This window comes from Theropithecus gelada, chromosome 11 (genome assembly GCF_003255815.1).
Source record: "Theropithecus gelada isolate Dixy chromosome 11, Tgel_1.0, whole genome shotgun sequence".
NCBI classification, from domain to species: domain Eukaryota; kingdom Metazoa; phylum Chordata; class Mammalia; order Primates; family Cercopithecidae; genus Theropithecus; species Theropithecus gelada.
This window is the reverse complement of record NC_037679.1, coordinates 78964347-78988034: the sequence shown is the minus strand read 5'-3', so window position 1 is coordinate 78988034 and position 23688 is coordinate 78964347. Positions and strand designations below refer to the sequence as shown.

Below are 23688 nucleotides of genomic sequence, written 5' to 3'. Positions count from 1 at the left end.
CTCAATGACTTTCATCAACTCCTTGCAGGGCAGTCAGCCGGGAGATAGAGTAATCAAGGTAGGTTGAAGTCAACCTCAAAACATTCGCCGCCTCAGCTGTAGCAGAGAATCATTGGGTTTCCCCAGGTGACAAGTACTTCTACCTTAGCCGCATGAGAGAGAAAGAAGACCAGGCTGAGTAGCCTGGCTGCCTACCTCCTCGCAGGTGGCCGAGAGCAGGGGACAGCGCCCAGGCGACTTCCTCAGGGATCCTAGATAAACAGTCGCGTCCCCAAACGCAGCATCCTGCTTAACCGCCAATTTCAAACTTCCAAGACCTGCCCAGCCGACTTTGCCCTTCCCTTTATCCCATTGGTCGCGAGTCAAAGGAAGATGCAATTTGATTGGCTCTCCTTTTCACTTTCTCCATCACTTTAAAGACGTGGGCGGGGCCTGGTTGAGAAGCCCATGTCTATCATAGGAACGGGCACGCTGATTGGTCCAGACACGGCTGAGACCCGCCCGCGCCGTTCCTCTGGTTCAAACGCGGCGGCGGGAGGCGCGGGGCGGAGCAGATCGCAGACCAGCCGGGTCCGCAGAGCGTGAGTCTGAGACCCTAGACCCAATTCTACCGCACCCTGCTCCGCAAGGCCAGGGGAAGGCCGCCTCCACCCACACCAGTCCCGGCTTTCCCTCCCGCCGCGGGGAGGGCGGTGCTTCCACCCCTAGGGCTGCGGGAGGCCTGGAGGGTCTTCCCAGGCTGGCTGTGCGCGCGCCCACCCTCCTCAGGAGCCGAGGGGTCTGCCGGGTGGTGCCGGGGCGGGAGGCTTGCTCCTCCCCTAAACCAGGAGGAGCCCTATGTCTCTTCAGCTCTGCCTCCTGTCAGTACTAACTGCTTTATTCTGCCCAGTGTAGTCAGCCAGTTCCTTATTATCTGCGTGATAGCAATTTTCTTAACCTGTCTGTTTCAGTGTCTTCATACCTCGTGCCCATCTCACCACCTCCTGATGCCCCCGCCTCTTTCGCTCTGCTCCAGTCCCTCTGGCCTCCCTGTTATTGTTGGAGAGGCCAGGTCCTGCCTCAGTGCTTTTGGCTTGGCTGTTTCCTTTGCCACGGATATCTTTCTTTCCCCAGATATCAACATGGCTTGCTGGTCACCCGCTTCAGGTCTTCAAGTCTTGGGTCAAATGGTGTCTTCTCTGTGAAGTCTGGCTTGACCACACTAAAGATTGCACCGTCTCACCCCCATTGCCCTTATCTTACTTGGTTTTGTTTTTACCTCATAGCACTTAACACTTTCCAACAAACTATATATAGTTTGCTTATTTCAGTCATTCATTTAATAACTATTTATTCACACCTATTTATGTGCCAGGTTATGTGTGCCCCCACTGCGTGGGGGCAAAAATCTCTGCCCTTGTGGAGCTTCCATTCTAAGGGGGGATATAATAGACACATTGATAAGTAAGAGAGTATGTCAGATAAGTGTATCACCTCGTGTTACGGTGAGTTAAAATCTGGTGTTTAATCTCCATGATTAGACTGAGCTTCCTAAAACTGGAGTGGTAGCTAATTTTCATCTCCTTGTCCCTGATACCTTGAGGGAGATCAGGATCTCTCAAGCCCTTCCTGCTCAAAACATAGGACATACTTGACTTTTCTGATATCCTTTCAGCACCAGTGGGGAGATGTTGAAGTTCAAATATGGAGCGCGGAATCCTTTGGATGCTGGTGCTGCTGAACCCATTGCCAGCCGGGCCTCCAGGCTGAATCTATTCTTCCAGGTAACAGGCTACCCTGCCAACTTTGCTCACCTGTGTGTTTCCTTGGAATCTCCTTGTCACTCACCTTTGCTTTTATTTTATTTATTTATTTAGAGTCTCACTCTGTCGCTCAGGCTGGAGTACAGTGGTGCAATCTCAGCTCACTGCAACCTCTGCCTCCTGGGTTCAAGCGATTCTCCTGCCTCCGCCTCCAGAGTAGCTGGGACTATAGGCGCCTGCCACCACACCCGACTAAGTTTTGTATTTTTTTTTTTTTTTTAGTAGAGACGGGTTTCACCATGTTGGCCAGGCTGGAGTCAAACTCCTGACCTCAAGTGATCCTCCTGCCTTGGCCTCCCAAAGTGTTGGGATTACAGGCATGAAATGCGCCAGGCTTGCTTTCATTATAGGACCAAGGATAATATTTTAGGAGAAATTCTGTTTTGTTTTGCTTGAAACAAGGTCTTCTGTCGACTCTAGGCCTGTGCCACCATGCCCAGCTAATTTTTAAATTTTTTGTAGGGATGGGGTCTCACTATGTTGTCCAGGCTAATATTGAACACCTGACTTCAAGTGAGCCTCCTGCCTTGGCCTCCCAAAGCACTGGGGTTATAGGTGTGAGCCACTGCACTGGCCTTCTATTTGGAGTTTTATATGCACTGATTATTTTGGAAAAAGGACACTGTGCAGAAGTAGATAGCTGAACTTGCCTTAGGAGGGAGATCTTTTCATATTTCTCACACTTTACACTTCTGTACTAAAGTTCATTAATTGATTGATTGACAGGGTCTTGCTCTGTGGCTCAGGCTGGAGTGCGTTGGCACAATCATGGCTCACTGTAGCCTTGACCTCCCGGGCTCAAGCGATCTTCCCACTTCAGCTTTCCAAGTAGCTGGGACCACAGGTGTGTGCCACCACACCTGGCTAATTTTTGTATTTTTTGTAGAGATGAGGTTTCACCATGTTGCCCAGGCAGGTCTCGAATTCCTGGGCTCAAGTGATCCACCTGTCGCAGCCTCTGAAAGTGTTGGGCTTACAGGCGTAAGTCACTGCACCAGGGTAAGTTTGCCCTTTTATTGGAGAAAGAAAAATAAATGAACAAAGATGCTTTTTAAAACTACAGTTTCTGTGGGTATCATCCTATTCATTTTCATTGCAGGGATGTTTATTTTTTAAGATTTAAAAAAAAGTTTTGATGAATATCACACCTGTTTAACCCTCATTCCTCTGAAGATAACACATTTCCATCACCCCAGGTGTGTTAAAACTTAATGTCATAAGATTACTTCCAAATAGATTTTTAATTCTTTTGTTTCTGATGTATATGGAACACTGGTGAAGTAGAAATCCTTGTTTGATTTATGTATTCATAAGTCAGGGGGACAATAGAGACTGTGAAGATTTAGAATTGACTCCCAGTCCCAGCACTAGTTAGCTGTGTTACTCTGGGTGAGTCAGTTACCTTTTCTGAGTCCATTTGCTGTTCTTTAAAATAGGTTGTAGCCTGTAATCCCAGTATTTTGAGAGGCTGAGGTGGGTGGATTACTTGAGGTCACCAGTTTGAGACCAGCCTGGCCAACATAGTGAAACCCCATCTCTACTAAAAATATTGAAAATTAGCTGGGCGTGGTGGTGGCATGCACCTGTAATACCAGCTACTTGAAAGGCTGAAGCAGGAGAATCGTTTGGACCCGGGAGGCGGAGGTTGCAGTGAGCTGAGATCGTGCCACTGCACTCCAGCCTGGGCAGCAGAGTGGGTGAGACTCCATCTCAAAACAAAACAAAAGAAAACAAAAAAATAACGTAGAGATTGTAGTACCTAATCCACAGGGTTGTTGTGAGGATTAAATGAGATTACATATAAAGCATTTAGCACCTTGCCTGGCTGTTAGTAAACCCCTTATAAAAAATGGTAAGTATTGTTAATACTCAGCATAGAATAGTATTAGTTATAATATTAATACTAAATTTCTGTATCCTTAATAGGAATTATGTTTAGGAAGGTAGTTGTGTAGGATACCTGTAAGATGATGAACAATGAAGTATTCTTGATATCTTTTTGTTTTTTCCAAAATATTAGTATTGGGTGTTTAAACAGATCAGAGTGGAAACAAATTGAAAGCTTAGGTTGTTCTGTGGGACCATCGCCATCAGCATTTTAAGTCTTGACATATTTTTTACAAATGAATAGTCTGTCTTTAGCCTTAGATGGCTGGAGTGCTGCTACTTTTCAGCCCCTTTATCATGCTACTTCAAAATATCTCTAACTTGCTGGGCGTAGTGGCTCATGCCTGTAATCCTTGCACTTTGGAAAGCTGAGGCGGGCGGATTGCTTGAGGTCAGGAGTTTGAGACCAGCCTGGGCAACATGGTGAGACCCCTTCTCTACTAAAAACACAAAAAATAGCTGACTGTGATGGCGGGTGCCTGTAGTCCCAGCTACTTGGGAGGCTGAGGTGGGAGGATCGCTTGAGCCCTGGAAGCAGAGGTTGCAGTGAGTTAAGATCGTGCCATTGTACTTCAGCTTGGGCGACAGAGCAAGACCTTGTATCTTAAAAAAAAAAAAAAGAAAAAAACATTTCCACCTTACTTATTAAGGGCTTATAATGTGCTGAGTATGTAATAGTTATGGCTTCCAATGTGTCTGGTATAGAACTGGCATGTTTCTGAGTATCCCACTTCAGCCTCGTAACAGAGGTAAGGACTATTTTTATTTAAACTTTAAATAAAAAGTTTTTATTTAGGAGACAACAGGCCAGGTGTGGTGGCTCACACCTGTAATCCTAGTACTTCAGGAGGCTGAGGCAGGTGGATTGCTTGAATCCAAGAGTTCAAGACTAGCCTGGGCAAAATAGTGAAACCCCATCTCTACAAAAAATATAAATAATTAGCCAGGCATGGTGGTGTGTGCCTGTAGTCCCAGCTACTCAGGAGGCTGAGGTGGGGGCATAGCTGGGGCCCCGGAGGCAGAGGTTGCAGTGAGCTGAGATTGTGACACTGCAGTCCAGCCTGGGTGACAAAATGAGGCCCTGTTTCTAAATAAATACATAAATAGGAAGCAACAGATATAGACATATATGGAGGTAGACAAGGCCTTGCCCAAGATCATACACGTTGAGCTTTGCAGATGGAGCCAAGATCAGACTCAATCTTTGGTTGGTCCGACTCCAAAGGCTGACCACATAGCCATTGGGCCATACTGTCTGTGCACGTCAGAGTTTATTAAGTATGTCTTGTATTTTGTCATTATAACAGGAAGAATTATAGGTAAACCCTCAGTTCATCTCTTTTTAATGCTGAGTTCCCCCCACCCAGTAAAGCTATTATTGCAAGTGTATTATATATCTGTCATTTGCCTTGAGTGATCAGGTAAGGATGCTGTTTGTTCTTTTCCCATATAGTGCTGTTTGAATGAGATTGAGATACAGTAGCAATTTTGTTTCCCATTCAGGTGAGTACTTTACACTGAGTGTCATTTTGTCTTTTTTACTTCTACTCAACAGGATTTCCTAACATGTTCGAGGTCAGTGATTGTCAGACTTTCAGAGCCAGCAAAATTTCCCAAATTGCTGGGTAGACACAGGTTTTCTTATTTTGCCAAGTAAGGATATTTAAAAAAAATAATAATAAAAAGAAAAACCTATTATTTTCTTGCCCTTTTATTTCATAAAGGGCATTTTAAGAAACAACAAGACAGGAAGAACATCATCTCAGAATAAAGGACCATTTTTAAATTTGAATACATTTAGTTTTATGAAAAAAGATATCATGTGGCATTCATTTTTTCTCATTTCACTGCAGGCTGTTGAAAACTTTGTTTTTTTTTTTTTTTGAGACGGAGTCTCGCTCTGTCGCCCAGGCTGGAGTGCTGTGGCCGGATCTCAGCTCACTGCAAGCTCCGCCTCCCGGGTTTACGCCATTCTCCTGCCTCAGCCTCCCGAGTAGCTGGGACTACAGGCGCCCGCCACCTCGCCCGGCTAGTTTTTTGTATTTTTTAGTAGAGACGGGGTTTCACCGTGTTAGCCAGGATGGTCTCGATCTCCTGACCTCGTGATCCACCCGTCTCGGCCTCCCAAAGTGCTGGGATTACAGGCTTGAGCCACCGCGCCCGGCCTTGAAAACTTTGTTAAGACCTAGTACTGCATTTGGGAACCCCTGCTTTAGTTGGTCTAAACTCTTGAAGAATACAAGAAACAAAGCGTTTTATTTTCCTGAGTTAGTGGCAACTATTACTAAAGTGACAGATATGGTGGCCTTGAATGCAGTGCTTCCCAAACCTGACTGAGGTCTGACTCTCTTGGGGACCAGGGTCTTATTCCGTTGCCCAGGCTGGAGTGTGGCTGCACAATCTTGGCTCACTACAGCCTTGACTTCTTGGGCTCCAGTGATCCTCCTACCTCAGTCTCACGAGTGGCTAGGACTACAGGATCATGCCATTACACCTGGCTAATTTTTTTTGTTTGTTTGCAGAGATGGGGTCTCGCTGTATTGCCCAGGCTGGTCTTGAACTCCTGGGCTCAAGTGATCCTCCCACCTTGGCCTCCCAAAGTGCTAGGATTCCAGGTGGGAGCCACCTCGCCCTGCTGGGGAACTTGTTAATAAAACAGATCCCAGGCTACAGTCTGGAAAATTCTAATTCAATAGGTTGTGGGGGAGGGGAGGCATAGGACCAGATAATGTGTGTGTGTGTTTTTTTTCCTTAAATTCTCCAGTGCTCTTGTGATTCAAATGCAGCAGTCCGTTTCTGTTATCAAGTGCTGTGTAACAAAGCACTCACGGCGTTTAAAGCAACAATGATTTATTTTTCTTAGGATTCTGTGGATTGGCTGGACTCAGCTAGGTGGTTCTTCTGCTTCATCCTGTGATGTCAGCTGGGGTTACTTGTGGGGCTACATTCAGCTGGGATTATGTCTGGGACTGGAACATGTGGGTGCTGACTGCTGGCTGGGGCACCTTAGTGTTTCTTACGTGGCCTCTCTTCTCCATGAGGTCTTTCAGTAGTGTAGCCCAGGACTCGTAACTTTTGTTTTTTTTTAAGACAGAGTCTCGACCCGTTGCCCAGGCTGGAGTGCAGTGGCATGATCTCTGCTCACTGCAACCTCTGCCTCTTGGGTTCAAGCGATTCTCCTGCCCCAGCCTCCTGAGTAGCTGGGATTACAGGCGCTCACCTCCACGCCCGGCCAATTTTTGCATTTTTAGTAGAGACGGGGTTTCACCACGTTGGTCATGTGGGTCTCCAACTTCTGACCTCGTGAGCCGCCTGCCTTGGTCTCCCAAAATGTTGGGATTACAGGCGTGAGCCACCGCTCCTGGCTGACTTGTAACTTTTTTTTTAAGTAATAAATATTTTAGGCTTTGTGGGTCCTGTAGTCTCTGTTGCAACCACTCAACTTGGCCATGGTAGCACAAAAGCAGTTAAAAACAATATGTAAATGATGGATGTGGCTGTGTTCCAGTAAAACTTATAAAAAGTCCCTGGGCTGGATTTGGTCCAAGGGCTATAGATTGTACACCCCTGGTCTAGCCCAAGCATCTTTGCATGGTGGCTGGCTTCCCAAAAGTGGAAACTGGTAAGCTGCTTTTTTTTTGAGAGGGAGTCTTTCTTTGTTGCCCAGGCTGGAGTGCAGTGGTGTGATCTCGGCTCACTGCAACCTCCGACTCCCGGGTCCAAGCAATTCTCATGCCTCAGCCTCCCAAGTGGTTGGGATTACAGGCACCCACCACCATGACCGGCTAATTTTTGTATTTTAATAGAGACAGGGTTTCACCATGTTAGCCAGGGTAGTCTCAAACTCCTGACCTCAAGTGATCCACCTGCCTTGGCCTCCCAAAGTGCTGGGATGACAGACATGAGCCACCATGCCTGGCCGCTTGACAAGCTTCTTAAAGGCACTGCCCTGAACTGGCACAGTATCTCTTGTGTCACATTCTTTTGGTTGAAGAGCATCTCAGAGATGGCACAGATTCAAAGATAGGAGAAATAGACTCCAGCGCTTAAAGGAAGGAATAGCATGTGCCTACCGAATTGGAGGAACTGTTGGAGGCCATCTTTGCAGCGAGACCACACTATTCATGGCTTGGCACGTGGGACTCACTGCTCTACACCAGGGTCGCAGACTCATGTCTTTGGGGGCCGGGCAGTGAGTATAAATGAGTTAGGTGGGCCAGTTGGAAGATGGAGTCAGACCTGCAGTGAACTCCGGAACACATCTGCTACCGGGAGGGGCAGCATTACTCAGCTCCAGCTCAGCGTCATCAGGCAGGAAGGCGAGGCAGGAAGACGAGGCAGTGTTGCCGGATCTGCCAGTGTTTCAAGAGAAGCCAGAGACTCCATTTTTATTTTTTTGTATGGAATCTCCTGATTTTGAAATATTGGCAGATAATTCAAATTATCTTAAACACTACAGGCCAAACAAAACATATCTGTGGGCTAGAGACAGTCTGCCAGTTTGTAACTATTTCTCCAGATCATGAGTAAATTTGGCTTTATGATAGTCACTCAGTTCTCATTACTCTAGGTTGTTCAAATGAATTAAAAAAGCTGAAATTATATGAATAAACCCCTGGGCACACGTGAAAGAAGTGAAAAACCCATGTTTCCTATTGTAGAAACATGGAAGCATGTCAGAGCCAGAGGATCCAGAGGAAGTATTCTCACTAGCCTCAGACCCTCAGGAGTGAGGGACCTTTTCTTGTTAATGGCCATGCTTGTGCAGTTTTCCCTCCCAGGTGCTGGTGAAAGAAACCCACAGTCCTGGAATCATGGAAGTGATACCATAATGACTGTCAGTTGACGCTGCTTTAAAGAATGAAGCCACAGAATTGTGCTGTTAGCATGTCGTGAGCAGTTAGTTGAGTTGGTGGCTTGTAATTTACTCTGTGTGGATGTTATTGATCAAAGCTTTTCATTATTGACAGTGTCTCCATCTGCTGTTTGCTGTTTTTAGGGGAAACCACCCTTTATGACTCAACAGCAGATGTCTCCTCTTTCCCGAGAAGGGATATTAGATGCCCTCTTTGTTCTCTTTGAAGAATGCAGTCAGCCTGCTCTGATGAAGATTAAGCATGTGAGCAACTTTGTCCGGAAGTGTAAGTTTGGGGAACTTTTTCTTGAAAACCGTCCTGAGAGAGAAAAGTAGAAAGATGCTTGAGGCAGAATGAGTTACTGGTTGATAGTAGTGGGTAAGAACTCTGGTTCTATATAGGACAGATCTAGGTTCAAGTTCAGGCTGCACCTCTTATAGCTGGGAGACCAGGTAAGTTGGGCTACTTGGTTGCAAGTGACAAACTCAATTCAAAGACTGAATTTAGGACAGGTGCAGTGGCTCATACCTATAATCTCAGCCCTTTGGGAAGCTGAGGTGGGTGAATCGCTTGAGCCTGGGAGTTCAAGACCAGCTTGGGCAACATGGTGAAACCCTGTCTCTACAAAAAATACAAAAATTAACTGGGTATGGTGGCTTGCACCCGTGATCCCAGCTGCTCAGGAGGCTGAGGTGGGAGGATCACTGGAGCCCGAGAGGTCAAGGCTCAATGAACCATGATTGTGCCATTGCACTCCAGTCTGGGTGACAGAGTGAGACCCTGTGTGAATAAAAGAGTGAATTTATTGGCTTATGAAACTGAGAAATCCAGGAATGAGTTAAGTTTTAACTTTAGGCATAGCTGGTTCCAGAAACCTCAATAATACCGTGACCTCATGCTTATACTCACTCAGGACTGACTTTCTATTAGGCAATGTAGGCACGGTGCTTAGGACCTGTGATATTTAATTTTAATGAATTTAATTAGTTTTAATTAACTGAATTAAATTTTAATTTGTTTTAAAATTACAGGAAAAATGAATGTAATAATGAATAATGATTCTGGATTACATTCATCTTTATACCAATGTAGTCATAGAATAAAATTTTTGTTTTTTTTGGAGACAAGGTCTTGCTCTATTACCCAGACTGGAGTGCAGTGGTATATCACAGCTTATTGCAGTTTCAACCTTCTAGGCTCAAGCAATCCTTCTACCTCGGTGGCTGGGACTACAGGCTTACACTACCATGCCCAGCTAATTTTTGCTTTTTTCTGTAGAGATAGGGTCTTACTATGTTACCCAGGCTGGTCTCAAACTCCAGGCTTTAAAAAGTCTTCCTGCCTCAGCCTCCCAAAGCTTTGGGATTGCAGGCGTTGAGCCACCATGCCTGGCCCCATGAAACATAATTTTCGAATTCTTTTTTGTTTTTAATGGAGGAAGGGGCTGAGGAAGGCAAAAGTACCTAGGGCCTATGAAGTCATATATCGGCCTTGCCTTCACCCTGTTTCTGACTTTGCTTGACTTCCATGTGATGGGGCAGTTGACTGGTGGTGTCCCAGTTTCATACTCTCACATTAGTGTTTTTCAACCAGTGGGTAACTTTGCTCCCTAGATGTTTTCGGTTGTCAGAGCTGGCTGGGGATGGTGGTGTGTGAGGTTGGGGGGAGGGTCCTACTGTCAGTTAATGGGTGAGGCCAGAGATGCTGCCAAACACCTTACAGTGCACAAAGCAGCCCCTGTAACACAGAATTATGTAGCCCACAATGCCAGTAGTGCTGAATTTGAGAAACCCCGCCTTGTACAACATTGCTGTGCAACCAACCACCCTAAATATTAGTGACTTAAAACAATAGTCATTGTGGCTGGGCGCGGTGGCTCATGCCTGTAGTCCCAGCACTTTGGGAGACTGAGGCGACGGATCACGTGAGGTCAGGAGTTTAAGACCAGCCTGGCCAACATGGTGAAACCTTGTCTCTACTAAAAATACAAGAATTAACTGAGCGTGGTGGTGGGCGCCTGTAATCCCAGCTACTTGGGAGGCTGAGGCAGGAGAATCATTTGAATCTGGGAGGTGGAGGTTGCAGTGAGCCAAGATCTCACCATCGCACTCCAGCCTGGGCAATGAGTGAGACTGTCTTAAAAAAAAAAAAGTTATTGTATTACCTCTCGTGTGTGTAGGTTGATTGGACTCAGCTGGGAATTCCTCTGCTCTGTATTACATTGGCCAGGATTGCCGTCACCTGGGACTCTCCTGGGCTGGAATGTGTGAGAGGGCTTACTCACTGTTTGGTGCCCTGGCTGGGAGACTGGGCCCAGCTGGGCCAGTCTCTCTTCATGAAGTCTCAGGGCCTTTTGCTGTCTACATGGCAGCTCTATGTGGTCTCTACATCAGAAGTCAAGGAACTACAGCCTGTGATGCCTATTTTATAAACAAAGTTTTACTGGAACAGCCACACCCATGTGTTTGTACAGTGCCTATGGCTGCTTTCACATTATAACAGCATTTTATTTCATTTTATTTATTGTTTTAGAGACAAAGTCTCACTCTGGCTGGAGTACAGCAGCACAATCATAGCTCACTGCAGCCTCCAACTCCTGGGCTCAGGCAATCCTCCTGTCTCAGCCTCGTCAGTAGCTAGAACTACAGGCCCATGCTACCGTTAACGGCTAATTTTTAAATTTTATGCAGCGATGGGATCTTGCGAGATTGCCTAGGCTGGTCTTGAACTCCTGGCCTCAAGAAATCCTCCCACCTTGGCCTCCCAAAATGCTTGGATTCCAGGCATGAGCCACTGTGCCCAGCCCACAACAGCATTTGAGTAGTTGTGATAGAGATCAAATGGCCTACAAAGCCCAAAATAATTCCTGTTTGGCCCATTTCGAAAAGGCTTGCTGACCTCTGAGCTACATGGTCTTTCTAGTAGGACAGCCTCGATGGTAGCTCAGGGTTTCCAAAACACAAAAGTGGAAGCTGCCAGGCTTTCTTAGGGGTTATCCTAGGAGGAACATAGGATCTCTTTGGCTGCATTCTATTGTTTGATGCATGCTCTGGGGCCGCTCAAATTCCACCTGAGAGGAAACTACACAAGGGCATGAATCCCAAGAGGACTGGGGTATTGGGTGCTATTTTTGGAGACTGGCTACCACACCCTGCCCAATGGTTATCTTCCCTTGTTTAGGTTAATACAATCCCAGGGAAGATTCTAACTTGGCTCTGCGTTGGGTCATTTGCCTCCCTGGAGGTGAAGTATTGTGATCGGTTTTGTTGGAGGGCCCAAAGGGGTCAGGGCAGTGTGATTACCAGCACCTCATGGGATGGGGGATGCGTGGTTATGCAAAGGAGCCGGGGATGCTGAGTAGAAAAGAATCAGCATATGTTCACTATAGTGCCCTTCGGTATTTTACATGTACTTTGTTCTCAGTTTTCTCATCTGCAAAAGGAGAATAATGTATATCCTTTTTTTGGAGTCTTGCTCTGTTGCCCAGGCTGGAGTACAGTGGCACAATCTCAGCTCACTGCAATCTCCACATCCCGGGTTCAAGTGGTTCTCCTGCCTCAGCCTCCTGAGTAGCTGGGACTACAGGGGTGCACCACCACACTCAGCTAGTTTTTTTATTTTTAGTAGAGATGGGGTTTTGCCATGTTGGCCAGGCTGGTCTCAAACTCCTGACTTCAAGTGATCCGCCTGCTTTAGCCTCCGGAAGTGCTGGAATTACAGGCATGAACCACCGCACCCGGTGGGAATAATGTATATCTAGTGAGGCTGTGTTGGGATTGAGTGAGTTAATGCACAGACCAGACTTGTCATGTTGCCTGTCCCATAGGAGACAATAAATGGTACCCAGTAATCATAACTCTGAACCTCAACAACATTTAATATATTGTATATCTTCAAAATGTACTTGAGATATTTGTTCATCATTCTGTTTTTGTTTGAATAAGCTCCCGCCTTCTTTTTTGAATATTTAAATTTATAAGTAGGGAGTGGGAGGGGAAGGAAATTATGCGACGAGGCTAGCTTACTGAGCCATCTGCAGGCACCTTCATTAGTCTTGAGGCTGTCCTCTGGTTACTTAACAGCAGTGAATTATCTAGAACCATATAGTGATCAGAAGACTTGGTTTAGTGGAATGTAGATGTTTTTCTAATAGAACTCTCTTCCAGGGAAATGTTTCATATGTTCGAAGAAGTTTCCTGGGGAGTGGTTAAGAGGCCATGATTGAAAATGGGTGATTACATTATGTTTTTTTTCCTCCCCTTTTTGAGTGTCTGTTTTGGAATGTAAGCTTTGTTTTTCCATGTGGAGAAGGGTCCATCAGCTGCTTCTGCCCAGGTTTTTTGAATCTTCCTATAGGGATGGAGATTTTCTTTGGGGACTGTTAGAGAAAATAGAACAGAGAGTAGCTCTGAAGGATGTCTCCAGCAGAAGTACCCCTAGCCTTGGGCCAAGGGAGGGAAGGGAAGGGATTTTTGTCTTTCTTAATTTCTCTTACATCCCCAGTACCTAAAATAGTATCTGGCATATGTTAAGTACTTAATAAATACTTGTTGAATGAGTGTATTGCTCAGTGAACAAAATAAATGTCAAACATTAAGCACAGTATCAGATAATTTGTGTAAAAAATATACAGCAGTGTGATATTAAAACTTGCACAGAGGCCAGGTGCAGTGGCTCATGCCTATAATCCCAGCACTTTGGGAGACCGAGGTGGGCGGATCTTTGAGCTCTGGAGTTCGAGACCAACCTGGGCAACATGGTGAAACCCTGTCTGTACAAAAAAGTGCAAAAATTAGCCGGGGCATGGGGGCACACGTCTGTGGTCCCAGCTACTTGGGAGGCTGAGGCTGGAGAATTGCTTGAAGCTGGGAGGTGGAGGTTGCAGTGAGCCAAAATTGTGCCTAACCTGGGTGACAGAGTGCCAGGTTGCAGTGAGCCTGTGCCAGGTTGCAGTGAGCCAAGATTGTGCCCAGCCTGGGTGACAGAGTAAGACCCTGTCTCAAAACACAAAACAACACCCCCTTCAAAAAAAAAAAAATCCAAAACCACCACCACAACAAAAAAACTTACACAGAAAAGTGTTGATAATTGTGAAAGTTGGGGCTGTTACTGGCAATTTGACAGTAGCTGAATTACTACCATTTCAGCTATATCCACTATAGATAACACCTTCAATATATTTACAGCTTTAGTTCCAATAGCAAATGATAACTTTTGAAAAGTTGTTTTTTTTTCTTCCTTTTTGCAAACATAATATGCAATACAATGTTAAATATAGAAGGTTAAATATGTATCTGAGTCTGTTCGGGCTGTGATAATAGATACCTTAGACTTGGTAATTTATAAAGAATAGAAATTCGTTGCTCGCAGTTGTGAAGACTGGGAAGTCCAAGATCAAGGCACTGGCGAATCTGGTGTCTGGTGATGGCTCCCTGCTTCAAAGATGGCACCTTCTTGCTGCATCTTCACCTGGCAGAGGGGACAAACATGATTCCTTCAGCCTGTGGTTTTATTTATTTATTTATTTTTAATGTTTAAAACTTTTGGCCTGGTGGCTAAAAGTGGTGGCTCACGCCTGTAATCCCAGTACTTTGGGAGGTCGAGGAGGGCGGATCACGAGGTCAAGAGATTGAGACCATCCTGGCCAGCATGGTGAAACCTTGTCTGTATACTAAAAATACAAAAATTTGCCAGGTGTGGTGGCTTGCACCTGTAGTCCCAGCTACTCAGGAGGCTGAGGCAGGAGAATTGCTTGAACCTGGGAGGCGGAGGTGGCAGTGAGCCAAGATTGCGCCACTGCACTCTAGCCTGGCAACAGAGTGAGACTCTGTCTCAAAAACAAACAAGCAAACAAAAAACAAAAAACCTTTTATTTTAGGTCCACAGGTAAATGTACAGGTTTGTTATGTAGGTAAACTTGTCTTGGGGTTTGTTATAGATTATTTTGTCACCTAGGTACTAAGCCTAGTAACCAATAGTTATTTTTTCAGATTGTCTCCCTCCTCCCTTCCTCTGTCTTCTACTAGGCTCCAGTGTCTGTTGTTCCCTTCTTTGTGTCCTTGTGTTCTCATCCTTTAGCTCTCATTTATACGTGAGAACATGTGGTATTTGCTTTTCTGTTCCTGCATTAGTTTGCTAAGGATAATGTCAGCCTCTTTTTTTTTTTTTTTTTTTTGATACAGAGTCTTGCTCTGTCGCCTAGGCTGGAGTGCAGTAGCGCGGTCTTTGCTCACTGCAACCTCTGCCTCCCTGGTTCAAGTGATTGTCTTGCCTTAGCTTCCTGAGTAGCTGGGACTACAGGTGTGCACCACCATGCCAGGCTAGTTTTTCTATTTTAGTAGAGACAGGGTTTCACCATGCTGGCCACACTGGCTTCCAACTCCTGACCTCGTGATCCACCTGCCTTGTCCTCCCAAAGTGCTGGGATTACAGGTGTGAGTCACTACGCCCGACCCAATGTCAGCCTCTTTTTTAAGGGGACTAATCCCATTCATGGGGATGGAGCCCTCATGATTTAACCACTTCCCTAAAGGTCCTACCTCTTTTTTTTTTTTTTCGAGACAGAGTCTTGGTCTGTCACCCAGGCTGGAGTGCAGTGGTGCAGTATTGGCTCGCTGCAACCTCCGCCTCCCAGGTTCAGGTGATTCTCCTGCCTCAACCTCCCGAGTAGCTGGGATTACAGGTGCCTGCCACCATGCCCGGCTAATTTTTTTGTATTTTTAGTAGAGTAGCGGTTTCACCATGTTAGCCAGTCTGGTCTTGAACTCCTGACCTCAAGTGATCCGCCCAAAATGCTGGGATTACAGGTGTGAGCCACTGTGGCCAGCCCCTAAAAGTCCTACCTCGTAATAGTATTACACTGGGGATTACGTTTCAACATGAATTTTGCGGGGGCAAGGGGCACAAACATTTAGATTATAGCACATCACATACATAGTAAGAGAAAAATCCCTCCAAATCTTACCTGAGATAATCACTGCTAACAGATTGCTGTATAGTATTCCAATTTTGTGTGTGCCTTAAAAATATTTATTATGGAAATTTAAAAACATACCCCAAGGTGGCCAGGTGTGGTGGCTCACGCCTGTAATCCTGGCACTTTGGGAGCCCGAGGTGGGTATATTACTTGAGGTCAGGAATTTGAGACCAGCCTGGCCAAAATGGTGAAACCCAGTCTCCTAAAAATACAAAAATTAGCCGGGTGCGGTGGGCACTTGTAGTTCCAGCTACTCGGGAGACCAAAGCATGAGAATTGCTTGAACCCTGGAGGCGGAGGTTGCAGTGAGCCAAGACCACGCCACTGCACTCCAGCCAGGGTGACAGAGTGAGACTGCATCCCAGAAACAAACAAACAAACAAACGTTATTTTTTCAAATAGTTATTTTTTTCAAATTGTCTCCCTCCTCTCATCTTGGTTTGTTTAAACCAGAGAAAACTCCCTGCCTGTAAGGAATATGTGTTCTAATGGAGACTGAGCCATCTTGTTATGGGCAGACTTGTAGGCTGTGTCAACTTTCCTCTTGATAAACCTTTAGGTGGTTTCTGATTATTTTTCTGTTACAACAGTTTTTATCGTGCACATCTTTGTATACATCTTTTTTGAGCACATGTGCAAGTATTTCTGTAGACAATGGATGATTCCTAGAAATTGAAAGGTTGAATTACCATGTTCCAAAAAAGGAAGCAATACACCCCGCTATGTTGGCTTTTGCTCTTGGGTCCAGATGATATCTGACAGAATTATTCTCTGATTGCATTTTCTTTTCTTTTCTTTTTTTTTTTTTTTTTTTTGAGACGGAGTCGGAGTTTCGCTCTTGTTGCCTAGGCTGGAGTGCAATGGCGTGATCTCAGCTCACTGCAGCCTCTGCCTCCCAGGTTCAAGCGATTCTCCTGCCTCAGCCTCCTAAGTAGCTGGGATTACAGGCATGCACCACCACACCTGGCTAATTTTTTGTATTTTCCATAGAGATGGGGTTTCACCATGTTAGCCAGGATGGTCTTGAACTTCTGACCTCAGGTGATCCACCTGCCTCAGCCTCCCAAAGTGCTGGGATTACAGGCGTGAGCCATGGCGCCTGGCTCTATGACTGCATTTTCACAGTGCTTTGGGTCCTTATCTCTACCTCAGTACCTCAATATTCAATGCCCACTGGTCCCTTAGATACTGCAGCTAAAAGTGCACAGGGGTGAAGAGTGATGTGACGGTTTTAGGGTCACAGAAGTAGTTGGTATAGAGAGAAGTTGTGAAGTTCTTTTTTTTTTTTTTTTTTTGGAGACAAAATCTCACTCTATCCCCCAGGCTGGAGTGCAGTGGCTCGATCTCAGCTCATCACAACCTCTGTCTCCCTGGTTCAAGTGATTCTTATGCCTCAGCCTCCCGACTAGCTGGGATTATAGGCATGTGCCACCACACCCAGCCAATTTTTTGTATTTGGTAGAGATGGGGTTTCACCATGTTGGCCAGGCTGATCTCGAACTCCTGACCTCAGGTGATCCACCCACCTGGGCTTCCCAAAGTGCTGGGATTACAGGCCTGAGCCATTGTACCGGTCTTTTTTTTTTTTTTTTTTAATAATCATAGGCTTGAATGTAGCCTCTCATCTGTTTGCTTAATAATCCAAAAGTCTTTAGATAAAGAAATGGAGATTTGAAATGGCTTCTCAGAATTCCAAGATAGTATTGTCGTGGTTTTGCCTGCAAAGCAACGTGGTCTGTCTCCTTGTGCAGTTGAGATACCTGGTGGTTGCCAGTGACAGACCCAGTTATTAAGTTGGACACCGCTGTAAGCAACTTTGTAAACAATCCAAGTCATAATGAAGAATTAGGAGAGATTGACTTTGTGTATGAGCAATAAGAAAATCCAGTTCAATCCAGCAAGTTTTTGGGGAATTATAATTCAAAACTCAAATACTTGATCTGAAAGAAACTTGGAAAGAGACAGGGAAGGAAGACGGGCTTGTTACAGCATTGTCAGGGCAAAAGGAAAATACTGTATAGCTTTTAATTTTGCTTCTTCATGGCGTTCCCCATGTAGATGCCCTAGATTTGTTTTTTACAGTGGTCACGACTTCGTGTGGATCCACCCAGCACTCTTGCCTGGTTCCCCAAGGGACCAAGGGAAGGTGTATTCAGGATGACTGCTGAAGTGAGGGGTGGGGTCTGTGGCTTAGAAGACTCTAATACTGTGGCACTCATTATATATGCCTTTGACCCAAGAGATTTCAACTCCACCCGTGCAACAAAGGAAGAGGGTGGGCAAGACCAGTTACAGTTGCAGGCTGAGTGTGATAGTTCATGCCTGTAATCCTAGTGCTTTGGGAAGCCAAGTTGGGAGGATTGCTTTAGTCCAGGAGTTTGAGACCAGCCTGGGCAGCATAATGAGACCCTACCTGTACATATGGTAGTGTGCACTATAGTCCCAGCTACTCGGGAGAATGAGGTGGCTGAAGATCCCTTGAGTCCAGGAGTTCGAGGCTGCAGTGAGCTATGATTCTATGATTTCACCACTGCATTCCAGGCTGGGCAACAGAGCAAGATCATGTTTTTTTTTTTTTTTTTTTTTGAGATGGAGTCTCACTCTGTCACCCAAGCTGAAGTGCAATGGTGCGATCTCTGCTCACTGCAACCTGCACCTCCCAGGTTAAAGTGATTCTCCTGCCTCAGCCTCCTGAGCAGCTGGGATTACAAGCAGCCACTCGTGCACAGCTAATTTTTGTATTGTTAGTAGAGATGGGAGTTTCACCATGTTGAACTCCTGACCTCAGGTGATCCACCCACCTCGGCCTCCCAAAGTGTTGGGATTACAGGTGTGAGCTACTATGCCTGACCAATTGTGTCTCTTAAAAAAAAAAAAAAAAGAAAGAAAATGAAAATAATGACATTGGCCAACTCATTAAAATGCCAGTCACTGACTGTGGTATGAAATGGCTTTTCCCTTTGATGGACCAAGTCCGTCTCATTGAGTGAGCCACTTGCAGGGCTGAGTATGACTCTAGAATGTAACTGCTAACCTTATCTGCTGCCCAGCCATTGAAATGGCCATCCCTTCCAGTTCCCAGAAGTTTCCAGTGTGTGTTTGGGATTTTAAGACAGTCCCTTGGTCTTTAGTGTGGCATCATTCTGCCGGATTCTCCAGGGTAATTTTGATTATAAGAATTGCTTGCCTGCCCATGTTGTGTAATGCCTGTATATGATGCTGTTCCCTTGTAATGTGCAGGATTAAATTTTTGGGTCAGCCACTGCTGCTCCCCTTCATTCCTGCAGGTCATTAGGGTCATCGCACATCTAGCGATGTATCAGATCAGTGTATCTAGAGTGTTAATAAACATGTTAGATTCCAAATCTGCTGTCCATTTAGTCCATACTTCATACGTTAAGGATCTCTGACTGAAAGATTAGACTTGGAAAAAGAATGAGACTGTATGGTAAGAAAAAGATAGTTGCAAATCCATTTGGACATGTGGCATGTCAGCCCTGCAGAGCAGATGTCAGGGCCCCATTTGGTTCTCTGAGTGCTAAGCCCTTCTGCCTACCACGCTTTTTTTTTTTTTTTTAAATTTTTATTTATTTATTTATTTTTGGAGATGGAGTCTTGCTCTGTCGCCCAGGCTGTGATGCAGTGGCAAATCTCGGCTCACTGCAAGCTCTGCCTCCTGGGTTCACACCATCCTCCTGCCTCAGCCTCCCGAGTAGCTGGGACTACAGGTGCCCGCCACCACACCTGGCTTATTTTTTTTAGTAGCGATGGGGTTTCACCATGTTAGCCAGGATGGTCTTGATCTCCTGACCTCGTGATCCGCCCACCTCAACCTCCCAAAGTGCTGGGATTACAGGTGTGAACCACCGCGACCGGCCTCCATGCTTTGTTTTTTTAGAGACAGAGTTTCACTCTGTCACCCAGATTGGAGTGCAGTGACACGATCTCAGCTCATTGCATCCTCTGCCTCCCAGGTTCAAGTGTTTCTTGTGCCTCAGCCCCGAGTAGCTGGAATTACGGGCATGCACCACCACACCTGGCTAATTTTTGTATTTTTAGTAGAGATGGGGTTTCACCATGTTGGCCAGGCTGGTCTTGAACTCCTGACCTCCAGTGATCCACCTGCCTAGGCCTCCCAAAGTGTTGGGATTACAGGTGTCAGCCACCGTGCCCAGCCCCCTCTGCCCCTTTAAGCACTGCCACATATTAAATCTACGAAGGCATTACTGATACAATCCAAGGAAGATGAACCTTGGGCTAGTGGGATAAAACTAAGCACATGTAGTTTGAATGGAATGACCTGGAAGCCAGGTCCCAAGTTGGTCTAAATTAGACTCTTGTTGACTATGTCACACTGTAAACCAGTCTAAATGCTGATAAGCATGCTTGACCAAACACTGCCCTGCAGCCTTCAGAGAGGAAGAAGGAAAACATAATTTGTATCCTCTCTCCCTATTTTCTGAGTCTATGGGATTCAAATTGTAGCTGCCATGGAAACTGTACTTTGGAATTTCTGGAGCCCTTAATTTTAACTTAACATATAAAAACACTTTTGTACTGATTTTATAATTATTCATGATGGATGAGAAAGTGAATGTCTTTGACAGTGAGGGAAGCTATCCCAACGCTATTTTCTTTTTTTTTTTCTTTCATAAAGATGCATATATTTGCATGCTTTATTTACCTGGGGATAACTCTTGCATCTTTTGCAGATTCCGACACCATAGCTGAGTTACAGGAGCTCCAGCCTTCGGCAAAGGACTTTGAAGTCAGAAGTCTTGTAGGTTGTGGTCACTTTGCTGAAGTGCAGGTGGTGAGAGAGAAGGCAACCGGGGACATCCATGCTATGAAAGTGATGAAGAAGAAGGCTTTATTGGCCCAGGAGCAGGTAGGAGGATTTTAACATCATGCTTGTCCACTTTCTGTACCGGAGTGTTCATTGCAAAGACGAGAATCTGCTGCACTGGCGTCTACGATCGAGCACGTTTTCCTCTGTGACTATATTTAATGATGGTTGGGGCAAAAAGGGTTCTTGTGTTCTTAGCTCATCTTCTTGAACTGATGTTGGCTAATTTTGAAGGCTCACAAATTCCTCTTGATGTATCATGTTTCTATAGTTGTGATTTATTTCAGTACCAAGTTGGCCTTTTAACTAATGAATTTAAGATGATCTTTTATGACCGCTAGCTGGGGACTCAGGATATACATATGGTGGGGTGAATCGCATTGCTTTTGTACACGCTTTAGATATTTGTGTTGTGGGCATATGGATTTGGTTTTAAAACAGGCCTTTGAAGAAATCAAATAAAATTCTTTGTTATGTGGCTAGGGAGTTGCTTGTTTGAGAGCAGGTAGAACGTTATCTTTTTTGTTGTGGTATTTTTCTTTCTTTTAAACAAGGCTACTGTCTCTCGACATTGATTCTTTTGCTGTGTTTTAGAGAGATGGCCATCAGCCTTGGAATTCAGAGAGTAATTTATTACTTACAGACATTTTAGTGCACATGATATGTCTGATAATGTACCCAGCTCTGCAGGAAGCTCGCAAAAGGAATAGAAGTCCCATGGCTGTTATTTTCAGGGTTTAAAAACAACCTTGGAAAGTGGAGGAAAAATGCAAATGTATAAAGCAGGTGCTTACCAGCTAAAGTATCACAGAAGCGGGAGAGCAATTAGCAAATTAATTAATGATGATGTGAGGGGAGATGTTGTGGGTGAGCAAGGGACAGTTAGGGACAGTTCTCACTGATGGGGGGAAATGTAGGTTCTGGGCAGAGAGAAGTGATGAGAACATGTTGGGTAGAAGTGTGACATTCTGGAGTACTAGAATGCTATGCAAGTGTGTGTGTGTGGGTGTGTGTGTGTGTTCAGTGGTTCAGAACAGACTGGGAAATGGCAAAATGAGGACATTTGGGTGGGGAGGGGGAAATGGGTGGGAAACTCAAGAACCTTTTTTTAAAAAATTGTGGTAAAATATATATAACATAAAGTGTACCATTTTAACCATTTTTAAATGTGCAACTGAGTGGTATTCAATGCATTCATGATGTTGTACAACCATGACCACTATCCATTTCTAGAACTTTTCTATCCCAAACAGAAACTCTCTATCCATTATACAATACCTCCCCATTCCCCCAAGAACCAGTTTTTGAATGCAGTTTACTTTGTGAGGCTGTTAGGGATTATTTAGACCTCTGGAAGGAGGAGGTTGGGATCAGAGTCTGGCCCTGTGGACTTCAGTGACTTTGTGTGCCCTCCAATCAGAGAAGCGGTGGAGGGCAGGAAGCTGCTTGTCAGGATCTGAGAGTGGCTTCTGTGTTTAGCAATAAAATGTAAGCAACATAATAGAAAGGAAAAGTGACGACATGGCAGATAATTTGGAAGAGAGGAGTGGAAGATGCTCATTCAGCCTCCCAGCTCCTGAGAAAGAACTGTGTCTCATCAGTTCACACTACCTGAGCATCTGCTGTGTCTGGTATGTTTCTAGGTCCTGGGGAAGAGGCATTACATGTAGCCCTGACCTTGTGATACTTATGTTTTTGATGGGAAATAGTGCATGTAAAAAGAAAATAATCCAATAGACCACACGGCAGGCAAACAATAGAGACATTCAAATAGGTATGCCTTCCTCCAGGCGAATGGCCTGAAATGACCGTGTGGAAGTGTGGGCTGGGGGCTTATAAAATTATACACATACAGGCGCTAACTAAAGCCGCCTATTCATTCCTTAAGAGGATGCATAGAAAAGAAAAGTAGGGTCCTTAACTGAGCCATTTGGAATTTAAGGGCATGAGAGGAGAGAAGCTAGCACAAGGAGCAAAGGAAAAGAAGTGCCCGAGAGGAGGGAGGGATGCTGTTCTGCAGACAAGTCCGAGGCCTCTCCTGGGAGAGGCCCGCACACCTGCCCAGGTTCTCTGACAGCTGGAAGGGGTCCTCAGAGACTGTTTATTTATTTATTTATTTAGAGAAGGAGTCTTGCTCTGTCGCCCAGGCTGGAGTGTGGTGGCATGATCTTGGCTCACTGCAAGCTCCGCCTCCCGGGTTCACACCATTCTCCTGCCTCAGCCTCCCAAGTAGCTGGGACTACAGGTGCCCACCACCATGCCCAGCTAATTTTTTTGTATTTTTAGTAGAGATGGGGTTTCACCATGTTAGCCAGGATGGTCTCCATCTCCTGACCTCGTGATTCCCCTGCCTTGGCCTCCCAAAGTGTTGGGATTACAGGCGTGAGCCACCACGCCTGGCCGACTGTTTCTATTATTTTAGAGACAGGGTCTCACTGTCATCTGTGCCAGAATGCAGTGGTGCAGTCATAGCTCACTGTATCTTCAAACTTCTGGGCTTAAGGGACCCTCCCGCCTCAGCCTCTCAAGTAGCTGGGACCATAGGCATGTGCTGCCACACCCAGTTCACTTTATTATTTATTTATTTATTTATTTATTTATTTATTTATTTATTCATTCATTCATTCATTTAGAGAATGAGTCTCACTCTGTTGCCCAGGCTAGAGTGCAGTGGTGCAAACTCGGCTCACTGCAACCTCCGCCTTCCAGGTTCAAGTGATTCTCCTGGCTCAGCCTCCTGAGTAGCTGGGATTACAGGTGCCTGCCACCACACCTGGCTAATTTTTGTATTTTTAGTAGAGGGGGGAGTTTCACCATGTTGGTCAGGCGGCTGGTCTCGAACTTCTGACCTTGTGGTCTGCCTGCCTTGGCCTCCCAAAGTGCTGGGATTACAGGTGTGAGCCACTGCGCCCGGCCCACTTTATTATTTTAAAAACTCTTTTTATTTTTATTTTTTTGAGACAGAGTCCACTGGAGTTCAGTGGCTCGATCTCACTCACCGCACCCTCTGCCTCCTGGGTTCAAGTGATTCTTGTGCTTCAGCCTCCCTAGTAGCTGGGACTACAGGCGGGCACCACCATGTCTGGCTAATGTTTTTTGTATTTTTTAGTAGAGACAGAGTTTTGCCATGTTGGCCAGGCTGGTCTCGAACTCCTGACCTCAAGTGATCTGGCCACTTCAGCCTCTCAAAGTACTGGGATTACAGGCGTGAGGCACTGTGCCCAGCCCCCAACTAACTTTAAAAAAAAATTTTGTGAGCCAGGCGCGGTGGCTCACGCCTGTAATCCCAGCACTTTGGGAGGCCGAAGCAGGCAGATTACT

The 23688-nt window shown here is 45.5% G+C and overlaps 1 protein-coding gene across 1 annotated transcript in view; it reads left to right on the top strand.

Moving 5' to 3' along the window:
- Positions 1 to 546: 546 nt before the first annotated feature.
- Positions 547 to 23688, top strand: part of CIT (citron rho-interacting serine/threonine kinase) — a 196497-nt gene continuing 173355 nt past the window's right edge. Inside the window, exons 1-4 of the mRNA XM_025401253.1 lie at positions 547 to 581; positions 1655 to 1763; positions 8689 to 8830; positions 20234 to 20409. Of these exons, the coding sequence (XP_025257038.1) occupies positions 1668 to 1763; positions 8689 to 8830; positions 20234 to 20409 (414 nt within the window). The 5' untranslated portion in view covers positions 547 to 581; positions 1655 to 1667. The remainder of the gene's footprint in view (positions 582 to 1654; positions 1764 to 8688; positions 8831 to 20233; positions 20410 to 23688) is intronic.